The sequence below is a fragment of the Lepidothrix coronata genome, unplaced genomic scaffold, assembly GCF_001604755.1.
Source record: "Lepidothrix coronata isolate B3197 unplaced genomic scaffold, Lepidothrix_coronata-1.0 Scaffold211, whole genome shotgun sequence".
Lineage (NCBI taxonomy): Eukaryota > Metazoa > Chordata > Aves > Passeriformes > Pipridae > Lepidothrix > Lepidothrix coronata.
Genome location: NW_016690391.1, coordinates 238,691 through 252,551, shown reverse-complemented (window position 1 = coordinate 252,551; position 13,861 = coordinate 238,691). Strand labels below are relative to the sequence as shown.

The window sequence follows — 13,861 nt, the reverse complement described above, 5'->3', positions numbered from 1 at the left end:
CAAAATCAATCCCGCGCCTTTGCCAGCGCTCGGACTTGTTTGGAAAGAGACAACGCTGAAGTGGCACTGGTCCCGAGGAAAACGGATCCTTTAATTTGACTCCGCATGAGAACCACATTTGGAGCTGGGCGCAGCGGCCGGAGCGGCAGGAGCAGCCCCGCAGCCCCCCGTGCCCGCAGCCCCGCCGCCCGCCCGGCCCCGCCGCCCGCGGGGCTCGGAGCCCCCCGAGCCCCGGCGCTGGAGGAGCCCCTCGGGCCCGGGGGAAGCGCCCTTCGGCCGCAGGACCAGCCCGCCGAGAGGGAAGCGTCCGAGGGAAATGCGAGCTCGTGATTTCGGAGCGCCCCAGCCATCAGCTCCCTCCGCACCGCCTTTGACTTTCGCTTAGCGAGGGGCTCGTCGTCTCCTCGGCATCTCGGGCTCCGGGACCAGATCATTTTGCACTTCGTTCAACGAGCAGCGCGGTCCTTCCGTTTTCTTTCTTTCTTTTTTTTATTTTTTTTTTAAGAGACAAAATGTCCAAAAAAAGTTCAGCCTGCTTAGCTCAATGATTTCTTGCATGGACTCTCTACTTTTAATATATATATTTTTTTTTAATTATTATTTTTGGACGGGGAAGGATTGAGTAGAAGAAATCCTTCAGTGAACGGAACCCAGTGATTTGCTCCCCGTTGAGGAGAAGATCCGATTCCCAGCTGCAGGCAGAGGACGGAGATTCGCGTGGGTCTTTCAGCCTGGGTTTCGAAGCGCTCGCTATTGCAGGGCCAGAGCAGAACTGCCTTCTCCGAGCGGCTTTCCTATCCCGGTTGTGGCTCAGAGATCGCCTCCCCCCTCCTCGCACCATTTCTGTTGGTGTTGTTTTTGTTTGGTTGGTTTGGCTTTTTTTTTTTTTCCCCCTCCCCTTTTTGTCTTTTTATTCCCCCTCTCCCTTTATTATTATTACTATTATTATAATTATTTGATTTGATTCGATTTGGGTGAGCTCTCTCCCTTCCTCAAACGAAAACACTAACTCTGACGCCGAAATCCATGCCCCCTGCAACTCGGAGGAATCGGGTCTAATATGCCAGTGACATCCTCGCCTTGCAGTAGTCGCGATGAAGGAAAAATCCAAGAACGCGGCAAAGACTAGACGGGAAAAAGAAAATGGAGAATTCTACGAACTGGCCAAACTCCTGCCCTTGCCCTCGGCCATCACCTCCCAGCTGGACAAGGCGTCCATCATCCGCCTCACCACCAGCTACCTGAAAATGCGAGCCGTCTTCCCCGAAGGTAAAACCCCGCCGGGGCTCTCACGGGAGGGACGGGGGACAGCGAGGACCGAAAAAGAGCGGGGAGGGGGTGGTGGGGTGGGCACACACCCCGAGACGAGCCCGCATCCCCTCAGCGTTCTGGGAGGAGGGGGAGATGCCCGCAGGGGTCCCAGAACCGGGTGGCAAGCGAGGGGTGATCGAGGGAAAAACCGCCCTGGGTGGAAAGGAGCCCGCCTGCCTCGGGAGAGGAGCCAGAGCTGCGCTGCCCAAAAACCGGCTGTGGCGGGGGCAAAACCCGCCCGATTAATCCCCCTCCTTTCTCCCCCTCCTCTTTTGCTGCCGGTTCAGCTCCGTTTGCTCGGGGGGACCGTCCCGAGGGGAGCGGGCTCGGCTCGGCCCGGCCCCATCGGCGCCTGCAGCCCCGGGAGGAGCCCGGGCGGCCCCCGGGGATGGCCCCTCGGCTCGGCGTCCAGGCACGGCCTCGGGGGAAAAAAAACCTAGTGTGGCTGTTATTATTATTTTGTTTGGGTTGGAGTTTTCTGGAGGTAGGGAAGCAGGCTGGGAAATAAGGCGCGGCGGCTTCTCAGCGAGGCCCTCCGCCTTCTCCCGGGGCCGAGGAGAGAAGGGAAGGAGGGTCCGAGCCCAGCCTGGCCCCGAGCGGGGCCGGGACCCCGCTGCTCCCCGGCCGTGAGCCCGCGGCTCCGGTGGCTCTTCTCGGAGACACCCAGCAGCGAGACCTGGCACGGCTCTCTCCTTCCCCGGGGGTTTGGCGAAAACCAGCCTCGCACCGTCCCCCCGAGCGCCTTCGGGGCCGCCTTTGGGGCGAGGGGAGGCAGCGGGCCGGCACCCGTGGGGAGCCGTCGGCCGCCCGTCCTGTCCGTGCCTCCGCCGAGCTGATGGGAGAGGTGAAATGAAAGGCCGGTTAAGTGGCTGCGGGTGGCTAAATAAAGCCCGGCTCCCCGCCTTTGTCATTTGTTTGTGCCTCTCCGGACTAGGAGGAGGGTGAAGGAATTAGCGAATTCCGGAGTGGAAGGTCTGCTCTCCGTCGCGGTTTGGAAGGAGCTTTATTAAAAGGTTGAGGGGGGAAAAAAGAAAAAGGGGGGGAAGGGAGAGGGGGGAGGAATAAAACCCCCCTCCCAACCCCAACAAAGCTTACCGTTATGGCCATCTAATTCAGAAATTTCGGGAGCAAGGACTAGCCGTGCTAGGGAAAGCCAGGGCTCCTTCAGCGTGCGCTCCCGAGGCACGCCGAGCTAGCGGAGCAAAGGGAAGCGAGGCGCTGCTCCGCTGCATTTTCCAGCCATTGTCCCCCATCGGGAAATTTCCCGATGAGAAACAGAGCGTCGTAATTTCGGGGGGTCGCTCGCCGGCCCTGCCCCGGGGAACGTGCCCCCGAATGCCTTTGATTTAAGAGGGAAGAAAAGTGGCACGTTTCGAGACGCTGCTGGATGTGTCCCGGCTTTTCCAGCCCTACTGATCCTCAAGAGCAACGAGACGACCCCGAGAGCAGGTTTATACCCACGGCTCGGGTGTGTTTTATGTGTCTGTCTTCCTTAAACAGGCCGGGCGTGCGCTTCCGCACACTCTGCTTATTAAGGGCAACGTTTAAATGCATACAGCGAATTCCTGATCTTTCATCGTCTTAACTACGGGTGGAAATACATTTAAAACCAAAGCTTTGCATCCAGGGATGACAGGCCGGGGGAATAAGCGCCTCCGGTCCCCGAGTCGAGCGTTTAGTGCCTGGGAGGGTGGAGGGGAGAAGGGGGAGGCGGGGAAATGCGGCTGCGGGCAGTGCCCGCACCCCAAGGGCTGGAATAGGGCACTTTTTGGGGTGGCTGCTCGATGGTAGAGTCCCGCGTCATCCCACCTTCCCTCTCCCTCGGGATTTGCCTGTGCAAGGAGGGGAGAGGGGTCACCATTCGTCCGTCCATCCGTCGTCCCTCCCCTCCTCATACGCGGCTACTGGTTTCCAGTTGGCTTTACTGGGAGGTGGAACGGGGAGTCCGACAGCCCGGAAAGGCTTCTCGGTACAACGTCTTAAATCCTGGGGCACTGAGACCTGGGGAAAGAGCCCCTTTGAGAGCGCTGGACCCCATGAGTGGAGGGCACCGAGGTTCTGGGGTTTGAAATAAAGGTGGGCACGTAACAGGCTCCCTCTGGGCCTCTGCTCCCGGGGCAGTGGAGCCGCGGTGCCCGCGCTCCCACAGGAATTACCCCCAAGAGTGGGGGCACCCCGGCCCTCACCGTGACATCACCCCTGTAAGGCTTAAGGGGGTGTCAGGGTGGGGGGGACAGGCCTGAGAGGCCACCAGCTTGTGTGCTAGGCCCGGATTAGCTGAGGTCAGAGCCATCAGAAACGTTGTCCAGCTACAAACCCGGTTTCCAGCTCTGTCTAGACCGGAGGGAAAGAGAGAGAGAGAGAGAGAGAGAGGGCTGTGCTTTTTAAAACCTCGATGGCTTCCCCCCTTATTTCCAGAGAGAGTCGAAACATAATTTAGGAAAAGTTTGAGCCCCTCAGCGAGGTGATAAATCCCAGCGCTTCGACGGGGCTTGTAAAATGGTTCAGGCAGGTCTCCTGCTCACCCCGGCCAGGCTTTTCCAGAAGATGCACATTATGGACTGAACTCTCAGATCCTCCCGCAGAGGCGCCCGGTCGGACTCCAAGCAGCGAGAGAGAAAGGGGATTTCTACCCCAGCTCCTTTCACCCCTCAGAGTGCGAGACTTGCAAGGCACAATTTCGTGCTCTTATATCACAGTTTGTGCCCTGCGGTATCGCTCCGACCTTGAGATTGAGGAGTTAAAGTCAGGAGACACAACCTAGAGCCTCCCCCGCGCTCCCGCTCTGCGACACCGTCTTCTCTCGGGTTTTGGTTTTTTCTATTTTTTTTTTTTTCCTAAGGCATTCGTTGCTGTAGAACAAAAATACACCACGGAATTTCTTCTGTCTTGACTGTCAGCGTTTTTTATTTATTTTTTTTCCCCCTGAAAATGAGTTAATGAAAGAAAGAGGCGAGAATAACTCGCGTTTAAAATCCGCGATTCTCTGCCCTCCGGTTATGGCAGACTGGTTAAATAGTCACCCTCTCCCTCCCCCACCCCCGACGCAGTATCCAAAACTGATTATAAAATCGGACATTATGGTTGTTTAAACGGGACGAGAGAGAGCTAATTAATATGTGACCCAAAAGATAATTTGCGCTATACAAAATAATCTGAATAAAGTGAATGAGCGGTAGATCTTAGACTTTTCGTATTCCGAGACGCAGACAACAGAAATTATTGGGAACATACAGAGTTTTCTGTTCTCATTTAACACATGAATGTATATTTTAAGAAAATCGAGGCGAATCGCAGCTGTTTCGTCTGATTTTCATACCCACTATGAAGAGGTTCGTTAATGAATTAAATAAATAAATAAAGCCCGAGGAGTGAGCAATCCCTTTTCGAAAGCGAGCGTCTATTGCACTAACGGCCAATAGTGACATTAAAGGTCTTACTAAAACAAAAGTGCTTTTTTAGGGCTTCCCCGGAGCTGCGCGGCCGTTCCCGGGCGGCAGGAACCGGCGGCCCTGCGGGGACGGGCGGCGGGGTCGGTCCGGCCTCTCCCTCCCGGCGGGGAGGGAAGGAGGGAGGACAGGAGGGAGGGAAGGAGGGAGGGCGGGGGTCACTGCCGTGGGACCTGCGGGTCCGCCCGGGACGTCGCTGCCTGTAGTACCCCCGCTCTGGGGCCTGCTATCACGATTTGGCGTTTTTGGTTCGGCGGGAAGAGCCGGGTTTGGGATTGTCCGGGCGTCCTGGAGAGCAGTTTTGTTGTGTTTGGGGTTTTTTTTGGTTTTTCTCCTTTCTTTTTTTTTTTTTTTTTAAATTTTTTTTTTTTTTACCTTGGACTTGACCTTTTTTTTTGTTCCTTAAAAAAAAAAAAAATTAAAGTCCTGATCTTGACGTCCGCCGTCCCCACCGTCCCAGCCCTCGGGCGCCTTCCCAGCCGGTGACACTGATGCCCGCAGAGCGCCCGGCACATCCCTGCCGAGCTTAGACTAAACCAGCCCTGCTCCTTCCCAAAGCCACCCCGACCTGGGAGCTTCCCCTCTGCGAGCAGAGGTTATTCCCGCCGGAATTCCAACCGATTCCTGTCGGCTCCAGAGCCGTCCCGGCTCCTCGGGTCCAGCGGTGCGACCGTCGGGGCTGAGATACCTCGCGCCCCGCTACTCAAAGCAAAGTGTCATCTGTGTCCCCCGCCCCGCTGCCTCCCCCACACCACGGGATGACACGAGAGCCCGATCCAACCTTGGACCTCGACTAAAAGAGGGAGAAAAAGCTCGACATAAACTCAGGGCCGCCCCCGCCGTGATTCTTCTTTCCCGGCCCAGCGAGGCACAACCGCGCTGGGGAAAAAATAAACCCCAAAACCCAGGAGAGGCGGCGAACCCCCGGAGCTTGTAGTTGACCCAAGGCTCCCTGTGAAGGATGGCGATTGAATAAGGCGGGGGGAGCCGGGGAACAGCCCAGCAGACACAAAGGAAATACTCCAAGTTACAGGGCAACCCGATACTTAACATAATACATCGCGAAGTAATTCTTTTAGCAGAATCCCGAGCAGGAAAGCTACCGGGCTTTCAAATGTGTGCGCGCACGAATTTATGTACGCGGAGAGCAAAGGTGGGAGTTGTTCCCAAGTATTTCTAGCTCTTGTTACAGTTAAACTCACTCTCTCTCCTTCCCTGGAAACTGGGAAATGGTACAAAGTGAATGTTGAGGTATTTTGAAAAAGAGCCAGAGGTGGCAAAAGACGGAGGGGGTGGAGGGGGGATCGTGCCCGGGTTTGCCAAAGGGAGGGGGGCGCGTTCGTGTGAGAACCCCCGTCTTTCAACGGCAAAAGCAGCACGAACTTTGGGGTGTTGGGGCAAAACCCCTCTCTGTGTCCTGGACGGCGTTGTCGGAGCCGAACCTGCCGCCTGGAGGGGGCTGACGGGCACAACCGCGTTTAGGGCCCGTTATTTCCCCTGCCAGGCATCCCACTGTGCCCGTCCTGCCCCCACGGCACGGCCCTGGCCCCGGCGGGGACAGACACCAGTACAGACACCAGTAAAAGCAGGGTAAAGAGGGAGAGAGGCTCCTCTCATCCATGTTTGCCGCCGGCGGGATGCCAGGAAAGAGAAGGCTGAGACTGGAACTGGCGAGTCACCCTCCCCCGGCCGTGCCAGCCCCGCCGGCCGGCGCGGGCTCTGCCGCTGAGCCCGGCTTAGGCTTCCCGGGCTTTTCTCTGCCGGCAGCGCCCGGAATCGCCCCAAGCCGCTGGATTTAGGCGATCCCTTACCCTCTAGCACCGCAAAGGGGTTGCACCCTGGGGCCAAGCCACCCCCGCGCGTGTTCCCAGTATTCGCAGGAAGGATGCTCCAGCCGCTCGCTTGCAGGGAAATCGCTTTCTGGGCCGGGGCAGCGCTTAATTCGTGCCGCGATGGGGCATTTTTAAACATTTCCTCCGAAACGAATGCGCGGCGCGGGTTGCAAAGCCGTGTCGGACCCCCGGCAGCCCGCCCCGACGGGGGTCCCCTCCCGGCCGGGGCCAGCCCAGCGAAGTCCCCCCGAGATGGAGCGATGTGGGAAAGGCTCGCTGTGTACCGGCAGCAATTTTGGCCTCGCTCCAGGCCAGTGAGCGAAAATGTGCGTTATTTACTGGCTGGGCAGGAGTCTATTGCATCCATATGTTTACAGGACGCAACGCGGCGCGTTTGCAAATCTCTCGGAAGACGAGCTAATGGGCGTCAGCCCTTTATTTGAACGTCAGGTTTTATTCGTTTCGTTTCCACCTTTAAAGCGATCTGCTGGGTGGATTAAATGATAAAATCGTCGGCTCTAAAATAAGCTTAGACGAATGCCAGGCTGATCCACCAACCGTGTTTACGTTTGATGCGAGTTCGCAATCGCAACTCCAATTTAAAATTCCGAAGTGACTCTTTTTTTTTTTTTTGGTTTTTAGTCCGGGTTAGGAAAGAACTCCCAAACTAACGCAGGTTTGGGGGGATGCTGTGAAATGGTACCTGTCCTGCCGTGACGGACAGGACGCGGGGAATTGCCGCGCACGTGTGAGGCAGAAACACGGTTCGTTCTCGGTGAGCTTCGTGAGTGGCCAAAGGAATAAATCTGCTTCGTCCATGGGAAAGGGAGAGCTCGTCTCCGGACAGTTTTTATTTCATCAGGTGTGACCCCCTTTTTCAGTATTGCAACCCTGTGCTTTGTGATTGGTAATTAGTAAATCGAAATAAGGGCACCTGGACAGGCTCTGCCGTTTGTATTTGTTACAGTCTCGGGAAAGAACCCGCAGGATGACTCTGCGATCCCCAAACTTTCCTCCCCAGAGGAAGCAGCTTTTCAGCACAAAGAACGTTTTGACGCGTCTCTGGAAATTCGGGAGCCTTCTCCTGAAGGAGAATTGGGAAGCGGCGCAGAAAAGCGCGAGTTTTCGTTTGGCTCTTCCAAGCAAATTTCCCACTGCGGAGGGAAGGTGTCCTTCCCCTGCCCACAGGGAAGCGCAGCCACACACTGAGAACTCCGGAGGTTTGGAGAGATCACTGAATAGGGATGCAGACGCCACTTCTTGGGAATGACCCTGGGTGCTGCTACTGCCTTGAGACGGCGGAGCGGAGGTGTCAGGGCCGGCCAAGGTCCCCTGGGGTTCCCTGCGTGGCTTCAGAGGCTCCTTTGTGCTTGCCCGGAGGGAGCGGGACACGGGGCCAGGCTCGGCTGACACAGGGAAGGGCGGCAAAACTCGGGGGGAAGCACAGCTTTGCGGCGCATCCTCCCCGTGTTCCTCCAGCGGGAGATCCTGTCCATCCCAAGGGACGCCCCGAGAGCGGAGAGAAAGTCTCCCATCATTTCTAGACCAGGTCTAAGTGGCCAAAGCACACGCGGGTCCGTGAGGGCTTCAGGAGGCGCGTTCAGAATCACGCAGGGATTTCTGCCCGGGTGCCAAATTCTGCTGAGATCCCGCCGCAGCCGCCTTTGCCCCCGCCAGTGTCCGAGGGGAGGTTTCTTTGGAAGCCCCTGGGCGGCGAGAGGGCACCGGACGAAAACACGGCGCTCCGTTTCGCGGCGACACATGGGTTTGAAGCGACCCTGAAGGCTGAGGGGCGCAGGGCCGAGGGGCGCAGGGCTGCGCATCCATCGCACGCGTGTGCGCTCCAGATGGGACCCCCCGGGCTATCGTGGAATTCACGGGCCCGCCGGGCTGGCAGCACCGAATCTCTCTCTCTCACCCTCTTCCCTGAGGGCTCCGTGGCCTCGCAGTAGCCGTGTTGTTCTTTCTCCCCAAAAAGAAGGCACTAAAAGGATGCGGTCGCGTCCCTCCCTTCCCCTCCATCTGTGCGCCTTTTGCGGGCAGTGGTACGTCTGCCATCAGGTGCCAACGTGAGCGCCCAGCTCTTCGGCTGGCACTCTGTGAACCTCCTAAAATACCTAATTCATTTGGCTGGGTGGTGGTCTCAGCTCCAGCGGGGAGCTGGTGTAAGCCTTCTTTGCACGGAGGAAATGAAAAACAAACAAAAACCCGGCCAACCAACAAAAAAACCCAACCCCGTCCCAGCCCCTCTCCTCGCCCCAAGCGCTCCCAAACCAGCTCCATCAATGACTTTTCGCTGTCACCGAGGCTGTGCCGGGCGCCGGGCTCCCCCTAATCGGGTCGGGCTATGGGGTCAGAGGGGCCGGGGCTCGACGGGGGCCGTGGTGGGGAAGTTGTGTCAATGGGTCGGTCCCGTCCGTGCGCAGGTGAAGGGCCCGTCGGGGCAATTTCTCTCCGACCCCTTTGATCTCCTCAGCCCCTTCCCCAGCCGGGACTCGCCTTGGCCAGCGTGGGGGTCGCCGGTAATAACACCGCGGGGAGGAGGGACGGGCACGGTGCTGCTGGAAGGACGATGGGAAGCGGTGGGGGCCGTCACCTCCCTGGGGACCGAGGGCTCTCCGGGGAGGGAGAAAGGGCGTCCGAAGGGGTGCCCTTGCCCGGAAAAAGAGCAATTCCCTTCCCACGTGTGCGTGGAGAAGGGATTCAGCCCTACCAACCTTCTTAATCCCCCCCGTCGCGGCCTGGACTGCGGGGGAATGGGGGGAGCGGGCGGACTGGGGGCAGCGCAGTCCCGACGGGGCTGAGGGACGGGCTCCCCGCTCTAACCAGCTCCTTGCTTCCCTTGCAGGTCTGGGCGACGCCTGGGGACAGCCGAGCAGGATAGGGCCCTTGGATAACGTGGCCATGGAGCTCGGATCCCACTTGCTTCAGGTAGTGGACGCCTCCCTCCTCCCGTACGCGCCGCGCACCGGGAACCTGGTGTGGTGGTGGGATCTGCCTCCCGCCCCTCCTCCTCCTCCTCCGCTTATTCCTCACCCCCGCACCGCCACAGGAGCCTGGGTGAAGCCTTCACCTTATTCCCGAGCTTCGTTGGGCTGGGGGGAGAGGAAAACCGAGACATCGAGCACTTCTGTTGTTGTTATTATTATTATTATTATTATTATTATTATTATTATTACTACTACTACTACTTTTGATGTTAGCAGAACCCACTCCTCCGTGAACGCAAAGTGTCTCCCAGCCCTAAAAGCGTTAATCAGGCACCTCAAATCTGCTGGGAATGTCTCCAGGCAGGTCCCGGCCAGCGCCGACGGGGTTTGCCTGGAGAGGCGCCGGACACCGGGAATTTCGGGAGGGGAAACCTGGAAGGGAGCGCAGGGCTCCAGAGGGAGGGAAACACCTGGATCGGATCTCCCGTGGACGTTAGAACCTGAAAATACCGTTGTTCACAATCCCGTTGATCTGCTCTGGAATTCCTCTGAACTCCAGGAGAGTTTAGGAAGTCGTAGCTGGGGCGAGCGTTCCAGCAGGAGGGGGGAGGAAAAAAAAATAAATTGCGTTTAGCTCCATATTTTTTTATTTATTTTTTTTTTTTTTTAATATATGTGAACTTAATGCAGCGCGGGTTTGGGTTTGTTTTTTTTCTGCCCCGATTTTTGAGAGCCGGCAAACCGTAATCATTTAACGGCCGGTTTTATTGTGGGAGGTTAATTCCTGGTCACAGAGCTGGAGCTGTTTTAGCTTTTCGCTCGGCTGGGGGATAAAAAAACCTCGACAGAAAAACTCTGTTCGGGCTCCCCGGCCGCTTCCCCCCGCGGTGCCGCCGCCGGGGTCTGCCCACCCCATTGTGTCCTTGTCCCCAGGCTCGAGCTGTGGAGGGGTGGGAGGGCTGGGAATGCTGCGCCAGGTCCCCCGACCTTGGAAACGACGCGCGCGGTTATTTATTTGCCCCCCCCCCCAGCCCCTGCAAAACATCCCTCCCGCGGGGAAGAGGGAGAGCGTTTTGGGGAGGCTGATTGGAAGGGTGAGGTGCTGACCACGTACAGGGAATGGGGATGGACAGAGCTCGGAATGATCTCCTGGGGAGGCGTTTCTAGCCTTGGAAATTTTGTTCTAAGTAGGTGATGCCCTCCCAGATGTTCCAGCATCACCAGTACACCTAGGAAATATATATCTAGTTATGTCTATTATTATATATGCATAATATAAAATATAGATTAAAATACATATCTAGTCATACAAACCATTGTTACACTTGCTCCTCCTCCCTGCTGGCATTAATTGAACTTATAATTAATTATGTACTGTTCACCTGTGATACTCATTTTACAGTTCAGTTATTGCCGGGTGACGTATTCTTCACGTTTTAATAAACCCACATTTGCTGTAAACCTTTTTATTTTATTTCCTAACCTTTTCATTGCATTCTTAGAATGAAACTTTCCATGTGAAGTTTCAGCTTCAATGTGCTTTTCTGCACAGGAAAATTTGGGACCTGCTGCTCCACACGGTGCAGTGACAGCAGCACTGACACTGGTTTAGTTGTGACACTGGGTAGAGCCATTGCAAGATGAGAGCTTTTAAAAACAAAGTTATGGCTAAGGGTGCAGTAATTTGTTTCCCATTATGATGCTTCAACAAAATTTCATTTATGTTCCAAAAAAAAAAAAAGGGGGGGGGGAAATAAAGGCAAAGAGTAATCTGGTTTCAATTACATGCTGTAGAATCGTTAGTAGGCCAGGGAATAATTTGGGATATTTTCTTATTGGGGTGGCACTATAAGAGCAAGAAGCATACAGGATTTTATTGCTTCTCTTCTGGTTCAGTGACTTCAAATGAATTAAAATAGGTGGTTCTTTTATCTGCGAGCCGTAAAAATGGTTTTTCTCTTCCAAATGTATTTTCCTGTGACGTTCATACGTATGTGCTGATCAAAGCTTTCTACACCAGTGGAGACTGTTTGACTGAGAATATCAGATACTTTTGAAAAAAATGTCTCAAATTGGGCACTAAAAAAATCAAAGTCTCCCCAAACTGAGAGTTAACGTGTCCAAATCATGGTCATTTTGGCTGAGCTGCACCAATTGCCATCACTTTTCTTTTTCTTATATGACTGATACACAGCTAAATTAAACTTCACTTTTTACTCACACAAGTAATATTTACCTTCCAGCCAATATCCCGTCAATAAGAATTTGTGGGATTGGGTGGGATTCATTGAATATTCCATTGGTCAACGTGCCCAGACTGCAAGGATATAACTCCATCAGCACAAATACCTCTCTTCCAGTGTGATAAAGTTTTGAAAGCTGATTTACTCTGCTTCCTTTCTGGAAGTTCACGCAGTCAGGGAGCAGACAGCTCTTGTTCAGAACTACACTTTGGAAAAAAATACAGTCAGACTTAAAGCTTTGCTTGCAGCACCACGAAATATATTGCAAACAGCAGCGGGCTGTGTCTGCCAATTATGCCATAAAAAATGGCTCACGTAGTGTTGGACTTCCCCCTAAGCACCACATAGCTCAGGATTTGTGCTAAGCACTCAAATAGCCTGAATCAACAGGAGAATGTTCACTGAAAGTGCAGCAGTAAAGCTGTGTCTGTGGGGGAATGAGCTGGGTCTCACAACCAATGTTTGAAGGAGCAGCATCACAGAAAGGTTTCCATTCCTTTGATTTTGCTGCTCTTGGTGGAAATCTTCCTTTGTTTTCTTTTATTTTCACTGTAAATGCTTTAACCAGGGTGCTTGTCTCTCACCCTCCATCTTTCCCTTTATTTCAGACTTTGGATGGCTTTGTTTTCGTGGTAGCATCAGATGGCAAAATAATGTACATCTCTGAAACAGCATCTGTGCATCTTGGCTTGTCTCAGGTATGAGTGATGTGTTAAATCAGCTGTTAAATAAAAATTTTGAACCTAACACCGGTATCCTGCCATTATAGAATATCATTTTTTTTTAGGGGTATTTCAAGGTTTGGCTTTTTTCCTCTGAAAGTGCCCTCAGTAAAATATCCAAGCTCCCTTTGCTCACAGCCACATCATGACTGTCTTTATATCTTTTCTTGTTCATTGTATTTTACTCCTCATTACCTTTTAAGGAGGGCAATAAATAATATGATATTGCAAATTGCAGATCTACGCAGGGCTTGAAACCCAACCCTCCTGCCTGCCGTGGTAACCCAATCACTCTGAAATAAAGCTCAGAACTCGAGTCTGTAAGTTTTAGATTGTGTAAGATATTGAGGCTCGCTATGAAATGGAGAGGAAATCTGATGTGGAACACGAGTTTTATGGTAAATGTGCTTTAGGAAAAAGAAAAAAAAAATTAAAAAAAAAGAAAGGAAAGAAAAGGGGGGCAGATTTATGAGTGCTCACATGGAATTCAGGGTAGTTTTGCCTGAGTTTTTCCAGCTCAGTGGTCTTTTCAGTAAAGCGTTTTATATGGTCGTGATAGAACTCATAAAACTCGGTTTACTACTGTTCTGCACAAGGAGCATAAGGGTTTTTTATTGTTTTTTTTTCTTAGATGGACATTTCTAATTTTTTGTTGTTTTTTTTTTTTTTTTTTGGCCTTCTTGGGATAGGCACGAGGGCAACCAGCCCGAATTTATTGCAGGCGGCAAGTTTCCATGCCTTTGTCTGTAAATGTATTACAGAAATTCCTTGGTAGCACCTGACCCAAAGCTTGCTGAAAGCCAGCAGAAAAATTCCCAATTGATTTCACCGGGCCCTGGATGAGACTTGCAAGAAACAGGAGTGTTTCGCCCCAAATTCAGTGTGTCCAACACTTATCAGAGCTAAGCAGAGTGAAATAAAGGCTAAATAGAAGAGGGAAGAAGAATGAGGAGATGGAGGTGAGGGAGAGCAGGATGTTCTGAAAATACCTGGGGAATATGCCTCGTGGTTATTTCAATAAACAGGGAGGGGGCTTGACTGGTGGGGATTACATGTGTGCTTAACCTTGGTAGTAACTAATATTTTTAATTGAAAAAACGTGGAGCTCTTTGAATGTGTGTTTACAGCCGTGATATTTGAATTAGTAGCCGGGAGAGAAAATAGAACTCTGAAGAGCGAGAAAAAGCAAATATATAAACTCATAAACGCCATTTCCAAGCCCCCTTTTCTCTAACATCTTTAGGAAAAGTAGTTTTGAAAATAAATAGTCAGTGTAGGTATTTTTTTTTTTCATGCCAGCTTTAAAAATGTGAGGAGGAAACTTCCTCAGTTCTTTCTTTTGGAGGGACATCAAGTCATCAGATCTCGTGGGTC

The 13,861-nt window shown here is 53.3% G+C and overlaps 1 protein-coding gene across 1 annotated transcript in view; it reads left to right on the top strand.

Moving 5' to 3' along the window:
* The first annotated feature begins 278 nt into the window (after positions 1-278).
* The window catches only part of SIM2 (single-minded family bHLH transcription factor 2), a 54,396-nt gene continuing 40,813 nt past the window's right edge, over positions 279-13,861 (top strand). Inside the window, exons 1-3 of the mRNA XM_017833102.1 lie at positions 279-1,269; positions 9,441-9,523; positions 12,374-12,463. Coding sequence (XP_017688591.1) covers positions 1,095-1,269; positions 9,441-9,523; positions 12,374-12,463 — 348 coding nt within the window. The 5' untranslated portion in view covers positions 279-1,094. The remainder of the gene's footprint in view (positions 1,270-9,440; positions 9,524-12,373; positions 12,464-13,861) is intronic.